At 48.5% G+C, this 17,101-nt stretch overlaps 6 protein-coding genes across 6 annotated transcripts; all 6 read right to left on the bottom strand.

Annotated features, from left to right (window-relative positions):
- Positions 1-421: 421 nt before the first annotated feature.
- Positions 422-2,527, bottom strand: N7479_001552 (uncharacterized protein; the record flags this gene model as incomplete). Its single annotated transcript, XM_057249249.1, has 2 exons — positions 422-1,503; positions 1,558-2,527. The coding sequence occupies 2 exons, from the start codon at positions 2,525-2,527 to the stop codon at positions 422-424; spliced, it is 2,052 nt and encodes a 683-aa protein (XP_057113681.1).
- Positions 2,528-3,584: 1,057 nt separating this feature from the next.
- On the bottom strand, positions 3,585-4,278 carry N7479_001551 (MBL fold metallo-hydrolase; the record flags this gene model as incomplete). Its single annotated transcript, XM_057249248.1, has 4 exons — positions 3,585-3,716; positions 3,782-4,043; positions 4,092-4,222; positions 4,270-4,278. 4 exons carry the CDS (start codon positions 4,276-4,278, stop codon positions 3,585-3,587), a joined length of 534 nt encoding a protein of 177 aa, XP_057113680.1.
- Positions 4,279-5,658: 1,380 nt separating this feature from the next.
- N7479_001550 (glutamate decarboxylase) lies at positions 5,659-7,247 on the bottom strand (the record flags this gene model as incomplete). The annotated part of the gene is made up of 2 exons (XM_057249247.1): positions 5,659-5,773; positions 5,824-7,247. 2 exons carry the CDS (start codon positions 7,245-7,247, stop codon positions 5,659-5,661), a joined length of 1,539 nt encoding a protein of 512 aa, XP_057113679.1.
- Positions 7,248-7,693: 446 nt separating this feature from the next.
- On the bottom strand, positions 7,694-10,004 carry N7479_001549 (acetoacetyl-CoA synthase; the record flags this gene model as incomplete). The annotated part of the gene is made up of 5 exons (XM_057249246.1): positions 7,694-7,846; positions 7,917-8,257; positions 8,495-8,769; positions 8,835-9,847; positions 9,900-10,004. 5 exons carry the CDS (start codon positions 10,002-10,004, stop codon positions 7,694-7,696), a joined length of 1,887 nt encoding a protein of 628 aa, XP_057113678.1.
- Positions 10,005-10,650: 646 nt separating this feature from the next.
- N7479_001548 (uncharacterized protein) lies at positions 10,651-11,591 on the bottom strand (the record flags this gene model as incomplete). The annotated part of the gene is made up of 3 exons (XM_057249245.1): positions 10,651-11,296; positions 11,356-11,513; positions 11,553-11,591. The coding sequence occupies 3 exons, from the start codon at positions 11,589-11,591 to the stop codon at positions 10,651-10,653; spliced, it is 843 nt and encodes a 280-aa protein (XP_057113677.1).
- Positions 11,592-14,235: 2,644 nt separating this feature from the next.
- N7479_001547 (uncharacterized protein) lies at positions 14,236-15,655 on the bottom strand (the record flags this gene model as incomplete). Its single annotated transcript, XM_057249244.1, has 3 exons — positions 14,236-15,131; positions 15,189-15,523; positions 15,573-15,655. The coding sequence occupies 3 exons, from the start codon at positions 15,653-15,655 to the stop codon at positions 14,236-14,238; spliced, it is 1,314 nt and encodes a 437-aa protein (XP_057113676.1).
- Positions 15,656-17,101: the final 1,446 nt, after the last annotated feature.

Here is a 17,101-nt window from a genome sequence, read left to right as displayed (position 1 = left end):
AGGTAGGGTATATGGTATTGATTGGGGGCGTTTACGTGTCTGGGTATGGACTGGAAGTAATGGACCGAAGAAAGGAATAGGAATGAGATGAGCTACGAAGAATGCCGCTAAAGAAATATGCAATTGAAAAACTTTCCACTAGAAAAGACACAATCATCGCAGAATCACAGATTCTAGTCGTCAAGGTAAAAAAATAAAAATAAAACTCGTCCCAAACCCCAAACCCCAATTGCAAACTGCAAACTGCCACCGCTGTACGAAACGCTTTGGGATATCAACGGATATTAACAATCAATGATCTTCGTCGCCATGCCAGCACGTGAGAGCTCTGCCCGTCCTCTATATACACCCTCCACCGTTTTAGATCGAAACCCCTTCTAGCGGTTACCAATCTAATCCAGCTCTATTTATATACCACTGTTTATTCAACCAGCCACACAGGCGACTTGATCAGCACTGTTGCAGGGCCCTTGCCATGCACTTCAACGGCCAAGAACGCTGCAAACCGAATGCGCGGGGTGCTTGGAGCTACCTCTACAGGCTCGCTCTTTTCTTCAGTTGGTCCGGGCGCCGGCGCCGGACGACTGATCTCGGAGGCATGCTTTCGGCTTATCAACCCGCCAAATAAGGACTTCTTTGTGGACTTTTGCTGTGCCGGTGAAGTATTCTCTACTACTGTAGCGGTTGAGATAGATGAGATCTCTCCTTCTGTCGCAGCAGGCTCATCGAGCTGCTCTGGGTCAGCTGGTGGTGGGGGCGGGTGGCTCAGTGCTGGTAGTTGGCCTTCGACCTTCATGTATTGCTCGGCGAGAGAGATGCCCGGTAGGAAGTAATCGACGCAAACATCGCGGGCTTCGAGAGGGATTTTCTCGATGATGTTGATTGAGTTCTCAATGATCATGCGCACGCTTGCTTCTAACCCTGGCAGTGCAATTTCGTGCAGCTGAGATCCCATGAAGGTAGCAAGTTCCGCGATTAGATGCTCAACTAGCTCAATGCGATGTTCTTGGGCTTCAGGTCCGACTAAGGACTCACTCAATCCATCGAAGGTCGTGCGACGCCAGAAAGAAAGTCTGGCAGAGGCATTCTCTCGGTCCTCATCAGACGATGGTCGCTGCCGTCGCAGGTTCATTTCAATATTCTTCAACTGCATGCTGAGTCCTGGATCCAAGGATGGATGGAAATAACGCTGGAATACTTCTTCTAATAGCCATCGGCTGATTACCGCCCGTCCGACCGCGGTCATTTCTTTCGTGCCGACCGATAAAGCATCGTCGGTGACCATTCCATTTAGCCAGGATGGAATAATACGCCAGTATTTGCGCATGGAGAATGCTAGATCTTTAATCGCTCCATCAAGTCGCTGGAATCTGTTGGTATATTCATTATCGTCAAGCACGGTACGCGACACCGCCATCCGTTGGTGCGCTACTGTGTTCTGGAGATGCTGAACCTGCGCATCTTTCTCAAAGTAATATCGTTTCACCTTGGAATACTTGGCCTCTGCTCATCATTAGTTGTTTATCAAAAAGCGCCCAAATAGAAAAAAAACCTTACGGAGTTCATCATGCTTCTGGATCAATGCCCGCACATCCACTTCTCCGGACTCGCGGCGGTGTGCATTGGTGGGTGTGCACCGTCCGGGATCAGGCATGTTGTTTGACACACTACCCTGCCGACTCCGGTCTTGCTGATTCCTCTCCTGTTGCGGGGAACCTGCAGATTTTTGTCTGTCCAGCTGTAGAGATTGACCTTGAGTTTGTGATGCCCGCCCGGAAGACTGCATGGCGTCAGGATAATTGGACTGTAACGGGGAAAGCGCCTCGAGAGTCTGCCGGGATGGGGGGCGGGTATTCAATACCGAATCCTGCCCAGGGGAGAAAGGCTGTCCCTGTTGAATATGGTCCGGCGCGTATTGTGGCGAGTCGGGGACGATATCGGCAGGCGACGGTCGGACGTACTGTTCAAGCAGGGCTGGCTCGGGGTTGGACCGCTGGGTTTTGGTATAAAGTGGTTGGGCAGGTTGTACTGGCTGCTGCGACCAATCGGAGTTGTCTTGGGTGTGAGCAGGATGGGAAGGTCTGGGAGTTCGTGGAGCCGGTTGGTGTTGCTGTTGATAGGTGAGAGATTGCGGTGCGGTCACAGGTGAGGGGTTCTCCGAGTAGGAATGCCGGAGATGCGATGGAAATTCGTCGGTCTCGTCTAGGGTCTCCGACTGTAAAATCCCGGGTGAGGCAGGTTGTGAGATGGGAAGGGAGATTGGTTTGCCCTTGACAGAGATGGTGCGCTCGACACTGGACGAGAATAGGCCCTTTCTGCGCTGAGAGTCCTCAGGGGCAACGACGTTGACGGTCGGTCTGTCACGTAGAGGTTTCTGACGCTGGCTTTGCGACCGATTTAAAGTCTGGGGCTGATTCTGTTCAGGGCCAGGAACAGAGTACTCGAATTGTGAAAAGCGCCGGTCTAAATCACTGGTGTTGGGGTCCGGAGCAAACGCGGGGTGGGTCAACTGTTCGGCGCTGCGCATAGGATGATTACTTGTCCGATTCGAAGGCGACTTCCTTTTAAAGATGTGGTGCATCACTGCTTCTGATCCTGATTGAAAAAAAAAGGTAGGTGAGAGAGAGGGGGGAGAGGCTGATTTGGTCGATCTGGGGTCGATGGGCGGTGATTGGAGAGATCTGTTCTATATATAGGGTAAACAATGGATGAACTTGATCGGCTTGCACCAGAGTATAAAAGGGGAATTGAATGTCTTAAGTGATATGTTAATTCAATGAATATATATAGTATCTAATACAGTGATAATATCAATTAAATGAAATGTCTACAGAGACATATTTCATCTAGTCTATATCAGTCCTAACCCCAGGTCTATATAGACAGACATCCATCAAAGAAAAATCAATATCTGAAAGAAAAGCCAACTTCCTATACAGGTCGTTTTGAATACTCTCGATATCAGCAAATGAACACGAGCCCTATACGAGCCTCGTCACATACTACATACCATACTTCGGTTATAAACCGCCCCCAAATCCCTCAGGCGTTAAAAAAAAATAAAAAAAACAGGTCCGCTCTTGAGGGCGAAGCAAATTATAATCCTCGTATGAGGTACCATTCCTCATATCAAGAATAATAAGAATGGTGGACCTCGAAATATGTGATGGAGGGTTATTTTCTCAGCCCCAGGCCAACGCGTCAAGGGCTGAGCCCAAGACCAGACACGCGTACAATGTAAACAAAAACTCAATATCTTTCTAGTAGGATTTTTCTATTCGTGGCTATTTCATAACTCGAAAACAATACTGGTCCTTACGATCCAAAAACACAACCTTGTTCAATAACCCCGCTGCCTCGACGAGGCGCCTAAAATCTTCTAGCGGGCTTGCGAACACGTCGTAGTCATCATAGTGGATCGGAATTGTCAGATCTGGTTAGATCAGCTGAATCAACTGCAGACCCTGTTCCGCATCCATTGTCACCAACAGCGCTAGCGGTTCCATTAGTCTTCCTACTAAGGGAGAAGGAATTGTTGTGCCGCCGAGGTGAGCGAGCACGAGGTCAATTCGTTGGCCGGCGTATCACTTGGGAATCTCGTGCAGCTCGTCTACCATCACAGTATCTCCTGATATGTAAATGCGATAACCACAGGAGAAGTCTGCAGTATCGGTGTCATAGCCTAGCTCGAGCATCCAGCCATTGGTCGGCGGGAGCTGTTGGTATGTTAGATTGATAGCCGTCTAATTAGGAACATCCAGAAAAAGAAACCCCCACCCACCACATTGGCTAGCGTGTTGAGCTTCTCCACTACTCGATTAGGAGGCACATGTTTTCCCGGCATTCCTGTCACACGTAGTCGGGGCTGTCCCGGCCCTTTCGTGCCTTCAATGTTAACCTCAATTAACTCAAATGGATCGAGCGCCGACACAGATGTAAATGAGTCCTGTTTCTTGGAAGTGAGATGCTCCTTCGCATGTGGTGTAGTGATAATGAGTAGATCATGCCTCAAGGAAGCCTCGACCCTTTTATCGAAGTGGTCCCTAGAAATATCAATGGCCTGATCAACTACTCTAGGCTCTGAGACCTACTCGTGATAGTGGGAGAGAAGAACAAGATCAATCCGAGGGAGGTCGTGCAGGTCGACGGCTGGATCAGTGAGGCGCTCACTTGACACGCCTGGACCGAAGTGGACATGGTCGCCTGCGTGGAGGAAGTTGGGCTAACACGCTCAGTCTGTGAGCAATGAACTTCCGATCAAAAGCTGACATCAGTCATAGTCCGTATTCCAGCCCACTCTCTGCTTTATTTAGTACATGCTGATATATTTCTAGATGTGAACTGACATTATTGTTGTGGCTGTGCCCACGAAGAATAGGGATGCGTTCTCCTCCAGCTTCGTCGCCTTCGCTGGGGGAAGTTAAGCCTGGGTGGAAGTCTGCAGTGGAAGGTCTCGGGTTGGAGGATAATTCCTTCTCGGGTCGATTGATATTCGCTCCATGTCATATGGGTAGTGAGGGGATGTATTACAGAAAAGACAAGCATTACACACGGGGCTTTGGCTACTCTTTATACAAGTCTACGTATACATGACATCATAAACGGCGATAATTATCTTGTCATTTAGTAGGACGGAGCAATGGGATATCCTGGGTTGGATATTCTATGTTGTAGCCCTTCATGGGTGCAGCAGCACTTTGCCCCGACTGTGAAGTGTCTCTGTTGGTGGCTGCGTTGTTCAGACATTCGCTGTATTTTGGTCTGTTGTCGGTTTAAATGAGAGTAGCATGGCCTGAGACCCTGTCGTGGGATTGCATTTCTAGATGTAGTGTTAACTTATTGTCCCTCTTTTCAAAGTATGATTTGAGACCATATCCTTTTCTTTTAGCGTCCAAAAACGATGAAGACGATGAGGAATCCTCGATGCAAAGCTGTAGTTCCAAGGGAGTTTGATTGGGATTAACCTCAACGAGAGACTAGTCACGTAGCAGCAACTAGAGGGTCTGCTGTTCTGCCTTCCATTTTGTGATCTCTCAGATCATTCCCTGGTCTGATTCTTGCAGATAAGTAGGCACAGTGGGAACAGCGAATGTAGGGCCGCAACAGCACGGCTAAAGCAATTCTGTGAAGTAAATGGAAGGAGGTAGCGCCTGTATGCTCACACTTCAAGACATCTGATGAATCTTCGATAGATGTGTGAGAGAGGAAGAGCTAAAAGAGAGTAGAATGGGAAGGTGCGCAGTCAAAGTTTTCACGTCACAGTTCTCTTCATTCTCGCTTAATCTTACCTCATCCTGATTTTAATTTGCGATTATGTGGACTGTCATAGTTCTTACAAGTCTGAACTGTGGTGTAGATAGTCTATGTACGTAGTGACCAATAGAGATATGTGAAAGCTATTTCCCATACCCAATCAGTGGGTATTATGTTGTTCCTTATAAAGCTCCAAGCCATGGCCAGTACCTCAGGTTTAGTAGTTTGTTCATCTCAATTTCATGGCTCGTATGCTACAGCTATAGATCAACCCAGTGAGTTGGATCCTATTCTACCCTGCATGTGGCACTAACATAATTCATCCTCAAAATTACTCTATCCATCTCAAATCCTTTGGGAAACATGTTCCGAAGATACGCAAGAAACGTCTCGAAGAACGGAGAATTAACACACGCCATGTGTCTTGCCGGTCTTGCCCTGCAGTGAGTGTTTCTCTCCCTTGTAGTGAGGGTGAGTGCGCGACTCGTGCCGAGGGTGGTTGCGGTGGCTCTGCATATGCCTGCGGAGCTGTCAGTATGAAAATAAAATCATCTAGGGGGGAAAACATACGTCCTGTACTTGGCAATCATGGCCTTGTCCATAGAATTCAACGTTTCGATGGCAAGTTTGAAGTCCTGAAGCAAGCTGTCGCATCGGTTCATGCTGAAGTCTTCGCGGATGACGATTCGCATCATCTGCAGCTTCTCGCAATTGGGCGCCATAGTGTACGCAGGTACAATCCAGCCACGTTCACGTAGTTGGTGGGCCACAGCGAATTCATCATAGACACGACCGTGGTTGGGGGGAAGACGGAAGGCCACCAGAGGCAGGCCACGGCCACACTTTTCGCTCAGGATGATCATGCCCATCTTCTCAAGCTCCTGAGACATATAGTCGCTGATGCGAGTCAAGTTGGTCATGATTGCACGGTAGCCGTGCTTGCCCAGACGGATCAGCTGATAGTACTGCCCAATAACATGAGAAGCGCCCTTGGAGAAGTTCAGAGTAAAGCTGGCCTGGTCGGCTCCTAGGTAGTTGATGTTGAATACTAATTCCTGGGGCAAAAACTCTGGAGAGCGCCAGATGACCCATCCGACACCAGGGTAGACCAGACCATACTTGTGACCCGAGACGTTGATGGAAACCACCTTTTCCAGGCGGAAGTCCCATTCAAGTTCAGGGTGGATGAATGGAGCGACAAAGCCACCACTGGCTGCGTCAACGTGGATTGGGCAGTCGATGTTACGCTCCACCAGTAGATCGTTGATCGCCTTGACATCCTCGTATTCACCGGTGTAGGTGGTACCCAAGATAGCACAGATACCAATTGTGTTCTCATCCACCAAATCGACTGCCTGTTGGGGGTCGAGAACGAAGCGAGTGTCGGTGCAGTAGACGTACTTCTCCTCGATATCGAAGTAACGAGCAGCCTTTTCCCAGCAGACCTGGACAGCACTGTTCATGATAATGTTGGGGTGCATGTAGTCCTTGCCCTCAGCCTTGCGCTTGTTCTGCCATCGCTTCTTCATAGCCAGTGTTCCAAGCATGATAGCCTCGGAAGACCCAATGGTTGAAGTACCCATGGCATTATCACTGGAGGGATCAGTGGGAATATTGAAGAGTCTAGCAATCATATTCACACATCGGTTCTGGATCTCGGCGGAGTGCGGGTATTCCTCATAATCAATGAAGTTCTTGCTGAAAGATTCGGTCATGATCTGCTCAATCTCCTCTTCCATGTAGGTTGTGACGAAACTAGCGAGGTTGAGCTTGGGATTACCGTCCAGACTCAGCTCATCCTTGATCATCCGAGCGGCAACCTGGCGGGGCATCTCTCGCTCTGGCATTACATTCTGAGGCATATGATCAGCGGCAAAGTGACTGCCGTAGACATTGGTATCGAAGTCATTTATATCCGGAGGATCAATAGAGACAATGTCATGAGTAGGGGGGAGGACCTCATTGTCCTTCTTAACTTTGGCGAGATGAACCATAATTGCGAATAAAGAAAAGATAGAAGATCAAAAATAAAAGACCAAAAGGACTAAAGAGATCAACAATCTACAATTTGAACGAAAAAGCAGAAAACCCAGGAAAGATATGAGAGGGGGGAAAGACGCCGGCTACGTACCTCTGTCTCCCACGTGCGGGGGAGCTTTTAATGACGCACTTGATCAGCCCATCACTTTTTTTTCCTTTACTTCTTCTACTTCTTCTACTACCTTACTCTTATTCCTTTATGATCTTCGATGTTTCTATCCAATATCTACTTTCTCTCTCTTCTATGTATTCATGTACATAAAATTCCCGAAGGATGATCCCTAGTTGCGAAAGCTTGGTCAAAGCTTGGCAAAGCGAATTGATGATCCCGATGGAGCCGGCCTGCCCCCCTCTCAAACGCAGCCACGACATGGAAAAGGTCTAAGAGTCCACTCAGAGTTCAGAGCTTACTCTGCCGCAGAGTTTCCACTGTGGCGAACTGATAGTAGAAGTCCAGGCTCTTCGGATTGAGCAGTGTACCCGAGGGCTTAATGGTTTTCCCCGAGACAATCTGCTTCACAGGGAGCTCCACCTTTTTCAAGTTGACCGTGGTCTATGACGATAGACGTGGGTCAGTCCCGCTTTAAATATCTTGTTTTCTCTATGGATTACGATTCACATACCGGAATTTCAGGGGTCTCGAATATGAACATCGGTACATGGCGGGGGCTGAGCTCTGAACGGATCGCACTCTTCACTCGTGTAACAAGGTCCGGTGTGAAAGATACCCCTGGCTTCATGAGCAAAAATAGTATCACTCGCTCGTCTGTATCCATTGGTCGTCGCTGGCCTACGCATATGGAATCACCAATCTCTTTCGAAAATTGGCCCTCCAGTACCCGATAAATCTCTGCTGATCCGAACCGCACTCCTGACGGGTTGAGCACCCCATCAGCACGCCCGTGAAACACGATCTGTTTCGTAATTGGGTGGATTGAAATGAAGTCACCGTGTGTCCATACATCTGTAGAGTATTAGCGACCATAGTCATATGCACACAGAGGGAAAAGTAGCCCCACTATCGAATCTGCCAAAATACGCATCATGATACTTCTTGCCGCCCTTGTCACCCCACAAAAATGTGGGCATATTGGGAAAAGCAGATGTGGCAACCAATTCACCCGGAACACCCTCCTCCACGGGTACCCCCTGACTCCGTCGCCGCCCTCAATAGTAGAGTCGTAAACCTCCACGGGAATACCTAGACTGCCTCCACTGCACCCGCCAACATATAGCGGGACAACAGGGTTGCCGGTTCCAAAGCACCCTGCGATATCAGTACCGCCAGAAATATTATTCAAACGGGTATGAGATGGGAACCCTTCGTCGTAGAACCACTCAAACAATGCATCCCGCAGGACCATGCCAGTGCTTGTGACGACCCGTAAGGAGCTGAGGTTAAATTTCTCACGGGGCTTGATTTTAGCCTGTTGCAACTCATGGAGCCATCGGGGTGATATTCCAAGGTGGGTGACCCTGCAATAGATTAGCCTGGGGCTGTATATCGTACACCGTGGAGTAAATTTCAACAGACGACTTACTTCTCCTGTGCTGAAATGTCAAGCAAAGCAGTGATACTTGGAATAAATGGGCTTCCATCATATAGCACCACCCGCACCCCAAAAAGCAAACTCTGCACGGCGCACATATACATAATCCATCCCGTGGTCGTGTATTGCAAATTGACACAATCAGGCCCGAGTTCAGTATACAAACTCCCCTCCTTGCTCGTGTTTAGAAGCACGCCGCCAACTGAATGAACGATACACTTCGGCTGTCCTGTCGTGCCAGACGAGTAGACCACCAAGAACGGATCGCGGAACCTAACTCTTTCGAATTCGAGTTTCTCATTCCCGTCTGCCTTTGCAAGATACTCCGCCAGAGTCTTCACCTTAGGGATCGAACTGATATCTGCCGGCCGCGAAGAGAACCGAGGTAGTGAGACGACACCTTCGAATTCCGACTCGGACTCCATGCCTTGAACAATTTCCTTAATCTTCGATCGCAAGTCGATGGTCTTGCCATTGTAAACCGCCAAGTCGTCCATAAACAGCCAGCGAGGTTTGATCTGCACCAGTCTATCCAAAACGCCCTTGGTACCCATATCTGTGGAACTAGACGAGAAGATAGCTCCCAGAGCTGTCGACGCTAGGAACACAAGTAGTGTATCTATACTATTCGCCGCGCAGAGAGCAATGCGATCACCCCGAACGACCCCATTTGCCTTCATAGCCTGAACCATAATTCCGGTCCGTCGTCGGAGCTCGCCCCAGGTCATATGGACGACTTCATGCGCAGCACCTTCTCGGACTTCGCTAACGGCAATTTTGTCGTCTTCTTTGCCTGTTTTGTCGCCAACAACATGCGAGAAGAGTAGGTTCTCGGCGAAGTTCAGACGCACACCGGCGAACCATTCAGGCACGCTGTCCATTCGAGCAGATTCATCGACTACTTTTGTGTAGGATCCCTCGTGAATCAATTGGAAGTATTTCCAACAGAATTCCCAGAATGCTGAACGGTTCTTGATTGAATACAGGTACATATCATGGAATGACTGAGAGGGGTTAGATAATATAGTACGGCTTACGCAGGCTGGTTTCACTCACGTTGAACTTGCGTCCGATGGATTTCTCTAGGTCTCGCTGAAAGTGACCCATCTGGGTCGACTCTGGAGCCGGATGCTGCCATACTTTACGTGGAAGGGACGCCATGATGAATTGAAGGTGATATGTGGAGAATATAGAATTCCTCAAGCCAGTTTTATGCACATCTTCCAGGCTTACCGAGGCCCAAAACATCTGTCCGCGGGCCCAGTGTGCGGGGGTGGGGATGTGGGATCTGCATCTATTTTGGACACATCTCACATCTGCAGACTTATCGGAGTTCAATCTCACACCGCTCACCGCTCACATTTTTCTTTTATGCTGTATACATGAAGGTATTTTATTGTATCCTCGAGGTACCGAATCAGCACACAGCACGAACCGTGCGAGCTTATCCCGTCGTGGTGCGGACCTAAATACCAGTGCCGGACATCTAGCCGATTTATGTACTTATGTACGATTATTATTCCCATGCTGCATTTCCGAGCTTGCTTAGATATAGGAAAAATACAGCTCGCCTCATGGATAGACCATTACGACAGGCCTTAGGACAGCAGGCTAAGAATTATAGGGAAAGAAAAACCACTCAACACAAAGTAGGATATGTACATGTAGTTAGAATACACACCAGCAATATCCACTAAAGCCTATCGAGACAACCCACTACAAAACTTCCGCGTCACCAATGCCCGAAGCAGGCTACTATCACACGGATAATATAGGTGCGAGAGAATGTTATAGCATACCAAGTACTTCAATACCACCACGACGCCCAGTCTGCCGAATGATCCTCGAATCCACGTTTCTCCAGTAACTTTTGGACCTCCGACCTCCACCAGTGCGTCTCCTCGCCGGCGCCCGGATTGGGAAGATCTAATCCACTAATCAATCGAAACTTCGTTCGTATCCATCCTCTCGGGACATAACCAGCGATCTCCCAATCAATGATCCCAATAGTACCATCTTTCGGTACATCTTCCACAATAATGTTTCCAGGACCGAGATCGGCATGGTAAAAGACGAATGTCGAGCAATCCATACCCATCAATTGACAAACTTCAGTAAGCTTCTCAGGACGAAAATCCATAACAGTTCCGCGCTGGGTAAGATACTGTTCAGGGATGCTTTTTCCGTCCACACCACCAAGCACGTCTCCTTTCCAGCCTGCAAGGGTCTCGCAGGTTTTCACCACTGCCTCCACATAGCGATGTTTCCAAGTTTCATCTAGAGTAGGCCAGGCATCTCCAAGCGTCCGGCCAGGTACTCTACTAAGAAAGAGATAAGACCGGGTATCATCCCTAGCGTCGTGCAAGACGCGAGGAGTCTCAAAGTGAGGCTTTTGCTCGTGGACAAAAGCCAAGGTAGTAGCCTCTGATGTCGCGCCTCCATATGCAACTTGACTTTACAAAAGGCACTTCTTCCTATAGACCGGACCGCAGATCTCTCCCTGGCTTCATACACGAGTACAATTCTGGGATTATCGGCAAGTAGTGGAACGGTTGGAGGCGGAGGGGTGGGCGCGTTGGTGAGGGTGTAGCTAAGATTGTCGGCTGAGTCATACCAGGAAGAGGCATCGGAAAGATCGCTCGAAGAACGGAGAATCAGGTCGCCAATAAGCTAGGTGCTCTCATCTATTTGCTTGATGAAGTCTCTAACATGGTCTTCCATGGTCTGAGCTAGGGCAAATGGTGACATCTTTCGCAAGGGCTATAGTGTCAAATGAGTTGTAAAATGATGGGACACGACAAGCCAAAATATTTGAACGATGACACCGCGAACAACTGGGAGGATAAATATATGCGTTCCATAGCGGGGCGGAATGTAAACAACCTGGGGCCTTCACCGTATATACGTGCCAACCTTGGAAACCGCTCTAGGCCCTGGGGCCCCCTAAAAAAAATAATTACCTAATTATAGATTTCCATGTAGGTATGTAGTACCTACATACCTAGGTAACCCCGGCCTAGTGAATCATCTGGAAGCGGGGCCGCAATAATAACGCTATGTACGGAGTACCTATAGAGCCTTTAGTCTTCGTTTCAAGATACCGAATTTCATGCCACAATTTATTTGCTCCATCGTAGCTCAGCTTTCAGGACTGCTATTCAGAAGTTTGATGTAAATTCCAGGCTGCCGAGGACTCTTCTGTCTGAAAAGAGCATAAAGTATTTAGATAAACTTTGGATTCCTTAATAGTGTCGACAAAATTAGGTACAATAATAGCATCCATTGAAATAAACAGCACATGATATGTTGAATATCGAAAATCTCGTTGAAAATCAAATCTGAGAACTTAAAGACATCGAATTGGCCTTATATGGATGGGTGAACAGGCCACTCAATCCTCACTTGACATATGAGCAAATCTATACCATTGCCTATCATCCTGATAATCAGTATAGCTCCTGAAATTTTCGAAGATTGGGAAGAAAGAAGAGGACTCCTTTACCGCAATTTCGAAAATTACTTCGTACAAGAACTTCAATAGATCGAAACTACTCCGTATACTTGGAGCTATAAGGTAAAATCAAGTTCAAGATCTACACATAATATTTCGTTCCATAGCTTAATCTATCATTCAGAAACCAGTCCCGTTGGGTCTGGTTACATCTTCCTACTTGACCTTTTCCTTCTATACAAAGGTTCAGCTCTTTGCTTGGACTTTCCTTCCTTCTTTCATTCCCTTGTCTCCTTGTCTCCTTGGAAACGCCCAACGGCGCTAATTACAAAAACCACACTCGATTAAGTCGACTTTTCAGAGAATTTGCAGCCACAAAGACGCCATTCAATCTTGGAAGGCGTGTCTCCTGTGCATGCCGCAGGAGACGATATTCATAACCTATCTCATGAAATAAATCGGCCATCGCAAAGATCGAATGGTCTGTTGCATGGCTCAACCCGATACTTGCCACCCCAGCATAACCTGGGTGTTTGGAACCCGGAGAAGGAAAGAATCGACGACGTCGAGTGCCTGGACATTGGAGGTTTTTTTTCTTGGGCCAACCTATAACAGCAGGCAACCCTTGACTACTCCAAAAAAAAAGGAGCCGGTTCACGTTATCTAGTAACCATCCATGATCGCTGGAGCCGGATACGACCTGGTACCGTGGTCAAGATACACGAGTGAGTATCTTACCTTGGAAATACATTTCTGCTATTGCAATCTAACTCATTCTAAGGTGGGCTCCCAAAGATATTGGGAAGTAACATCTCGATGTTATCGTCTCGAGTAATGACCGAACGTCCGGCATTGAGGTCCTTTTGAAGGTCAGTCAGATAGCTTCATAGGAGCTAGTGCGATAACTAATACAGCCTTGTTGCAGCCAAGGCAATCCGAACCTGACTATGGCCTCCCAAATGCTGTTCCGAGACAGTGCACTGTACATTGTTATTCCTCTGGCCTAAGAGGCAGGCCCTGGAAATCTTTGAAGGAGGCAAACACCCCCGACGCATGCCCTGATCTCTGCAAACCTCATTGTGTGGAAGCAGGAAGGTCATCTCACAAACTCGACTTGCGAGAGCTAGTCGATTACTTTCTCTCTCAATTCCACCCAGCGTTGACTTACTCGTCAAATTCTTCAACATCGCGAGCGTGGTGCTAGGACGAGTTGCAGGCATTCTGTGGTGGAGATAGTTTCAGCGTGGCGTTTGTCCCTGAATCCCTTGTGCATCACAACCCGCCTCTACTCGTCTTCCAGGTACGCGTGAAACTGGAATTCCTGCGCAGAAGATTAAAGTTATACAAAAGCCTACGCCGAAGTGCGAAAAGTCCAAGGAAAGACTGCTCGTTCTGAAAGATTCACCTTCGTCCCCACCAAAGGACCAAGATAGACTTCATCGTGACCCCCTTATGGGGAGGAATCGGTTCAAACGAATGATGAAAATACCACGGAGCATAGGACCTCGCGATTACCACTGACAATACTGGGTGTGCAGCCAGCCTTACGTGATATTGGTGATAAGCTGGGGAGGAACCTTGGAAGATAGCTCGAGTCTTGAGGCTCCATAGTATATCTGGAGCTACGCATTGACGCCTGACTAGCGGTGTACATCAGCCAACAATTTTGGAAACCCAACGACTTCGCGGCCATCCACCAACTTAGAAACAATTAATCCTTTACATTATTCCAAAGCTGCTCCAAGACGCAAATAATAAGCACTATGATTCTGATTCTGATATATAATTTCAACTGGTGTATCATCAAAGCCTGACAAAAGAAAGAAAAAAAAACAAAGCCCGAGGCAACCCTGAGGGTGCCTACGAGTCCCTCAACAGCCTCAATTAGCGCACAACGGATATCATACACCGGCTCCCCACCGCGATTACTTTATGTTGTACTTATTTGAACTTGCGCTTCAACCAGTTCAGGAACCCACCCTTCTTCTTCTCAGCCTGCTCGGCCTTTTCGGCCTGCTCTGCTGCGGTCTCAGATGTGTTCTGAGTCTCTGGCTGGGCCTTACCAGCCTCCTCGACAGGCTCAGCCTTGGTCTCGGGCTTGGGGGCATCAGTCTTAGGCAGCGGCTCCTCGCCACGCTTCAAGGCAGCCTCGGGCTTCTTAAGCTCGGCTTCCTTGGCAGCAGTCGGAGCAGCGCCCTTGTCGCCCTTGTCGCCCATGGAAGAGAGGAGGGCAGCGTTCGCGGCGGCGACTGCTACAGGGGAGGAGGGAGTCTTGCCGGCGCCGGACTGAGGAGGGGGGCTCTTGGGGGCGGGCTCGACGGCCTTCTTTTCCTCAGCAACCTTAGGTGTCTCGGCCTTCTTCTCCTCGACGATCTTGGGTGTCTCAGCGACCTTAGCAGTCTCGGCAACCTTGGGTGCCTCAGCCTGAACAGACGCAGGCTCAGGGGTTGTGAGCACAGCAGCTGAAGCGGGTCCAACACCGGCCAAGGTCTCAATGGTCTTCTTGTCCTCGTCGATGGTAGCCTCGATCGGCTCCTCGTCGGTCTTGGGCATCTTGTGGGGCTTCAGGTTCTCCTCGGTGTTGAAGATGGGCTTCTCGTACGGGCGCTTGGGGTGGGCGCCATCACTCTCGGGAGAGGTGGCAATAGGCTCGGGCGCAGCGACAGCGGGAACGGCAATGGGTTCGGGTGCAGCAGGGGCGGCGACGGGCTCGGGCGCAACGGCAGCAGGGGCGGTGGTTGATTCCGCGGTCTTGGGACGCTCGACCAATGTTGCGGGAACGCCGGTCGCGGCGACCGAGGAAACGGGCTCCTTGGTGGTGGTCTCGGGGAGAACAGCTGCAGAGTCCAGGTTAGTGGAAATCATTGTCGCGTTTTTACTAATTCGCGCCATACCAGTGCCTGCGGCAGCGCCAGCTTCCAACTCGCCCATCTGGCCGGCCTTGGAGGCCTGTGCTTTCTCCACGGCCTCCTCGACTGTACCCTGGTTCTCTGTCGCGAGAGCTTTCTCGGCCTTCACGGCCTCCTTCATCTCCGCTTCCTTGGTCTCCTCCACAGCTGGGATCTCAGTTGCGGGAGTCTCGACCGCGGGAACGGCCTCGGGCGCCTTGCTGGGCTCAGCGACGGTTTCGGTAGGCTGTGTTACAGCCTCGGGTGCCTCAGTCTGCTCGATGGCCTCAGTCTGGCCTTCGGCTTGCTCGATCTGGTCATTGGTCTCGTGATCGGGTTCACTGAAGAGTTAGATTGATGTGGGTATAATGTTTGAAATTTTCAACTTACACCACGTCCTTGACGTTGTCTACCGCAGCGGCGGCGACGGGCTTGCTGCCCTTCTTGTTCTTCTTTCCTCCTTTCTTGGCCATGGTTGAGATTCAAGTGATTCTGCACTGGTCAGAATATGATGAAATGGTAAGTGGCAGAAGTCGACTTACTATAGTGAAGTGTAGGAAGGAAGAAGACAAGGCAAGGGATGACGCGGTATGTTCTCGTCTCTAGGGTTCTTGATCCGTGGTGAGGACAGTTCTGGAACACAAAGTATCACAAATTTAATCTCTTTTTTTTCGCCCTTAGTGTTATAGTTATTATTAGATTCAGAATGCTCTTTTTTTTTCAAATTTCAAAATCAAAATCAAAGACTTGTATTCGCTATATTTGTTCTCTTGTATTTTTAATTCTACATTCCTCCGCATGCGATGTCTTCTTTCATACTTCCCTTGTCGTGTGAGCTTGGGCCAGCCCTAATGTCTGCATCGGGTAAATAGGGTTGTGCCTTGCACGACTAGGGGCCGTTCAGGGGTAAATCAGGGCTCAAGGATGATCTGGGGAACAGAGCTTAAGATATCCCTATTCATTTGAGTTAATGGGGATTGGACACATTCCCGCTTGGAGAAGGGGCTGTAAACAGCGATTACATCATCTCTGAAACAGGCCTGAATATAGGTAGAAGATCACAATAAAAGACAAAAAATATTAGTAATTTAGAAAAATATGTACAATATATATATACAGTTATAAATAGTAAAATCAGCACATAAAATAAGTACAACATACATAAAATGCAAGATTCATCTTTGAAAGAGACCAAGTCAGAAATGGGTGCCCCCACTAAGATGTGTATGCTGCGCAGTAGTGGGTTGGGGGCGTTATTACATGCATATATAGGACGTCAAATAATGCCACTTTCTGTCTTTGATCCTATGAGGTCATCAATATTACACACAAAAAAGACACAGTAACAGAAAATGAGTCAATAAAACAAAAACATAAAAATTTAAGTGACCGACGCAGGGATCGAACCTGCAATCTCTTGATTCGTAGTCAAGCGCCTTGCCATTGGGCCAGCCGGCCAGAGTATATACGACGTGGCCAAAATGTGCATTATAAACCAAAACTAACACCGGGGACCAAAGTTACCTAAATAGGGAAAACCGGCAAAACTGTGCCGAGTGGGGGGCGCCAAATTCGACCTCGAGGCCCACCTGGGCAACTTTCTGATTCCGGTTTATTCCCGTGGGGTTGGCATTGACACATCCTGTTACGAACATCAAGTAATGATGTAACTCTGAGGCTCACAATTATTATTAATGGCCGATCCGTGTTTCTGGAAGACTTCGATGCAGATACGCCACTGACATTGTCGGGATGATCATGTATATTGACTGGACTTAATGACATATATGGAGATCCATTTATTTCGCCGATAGTACGGAGTACTTTATGTGCAATAGAGGATTGTAACAGTGACATTGTGCAAAGTTGGCTCGGGTCAATTGCTCGGGAAATTAAATAGAAATAGTACTATGTACTCC

The sequence above is a fragment of the Penicillium vulpinum genome (genome assembly GCF_028829585.1).
Source record: "Penicillium vulpinum strain IBT 29486 chromosome Unknown utg000001l_segment0_segment0, whole genome shotgun sequence".
Classification (NCBI taxonomy): domain Eukaryota; kingdom Fungi; phylum Ascomycota; class Eurotiomycetes; order Eurotiales; family Aspergillaceae; genus Penicillium; species Penicillium vulpinum.
Note: the sequence above shows the minus strand (reverse complement) of the source record. Positions and strands in the feature narration are given on the sequence as shown.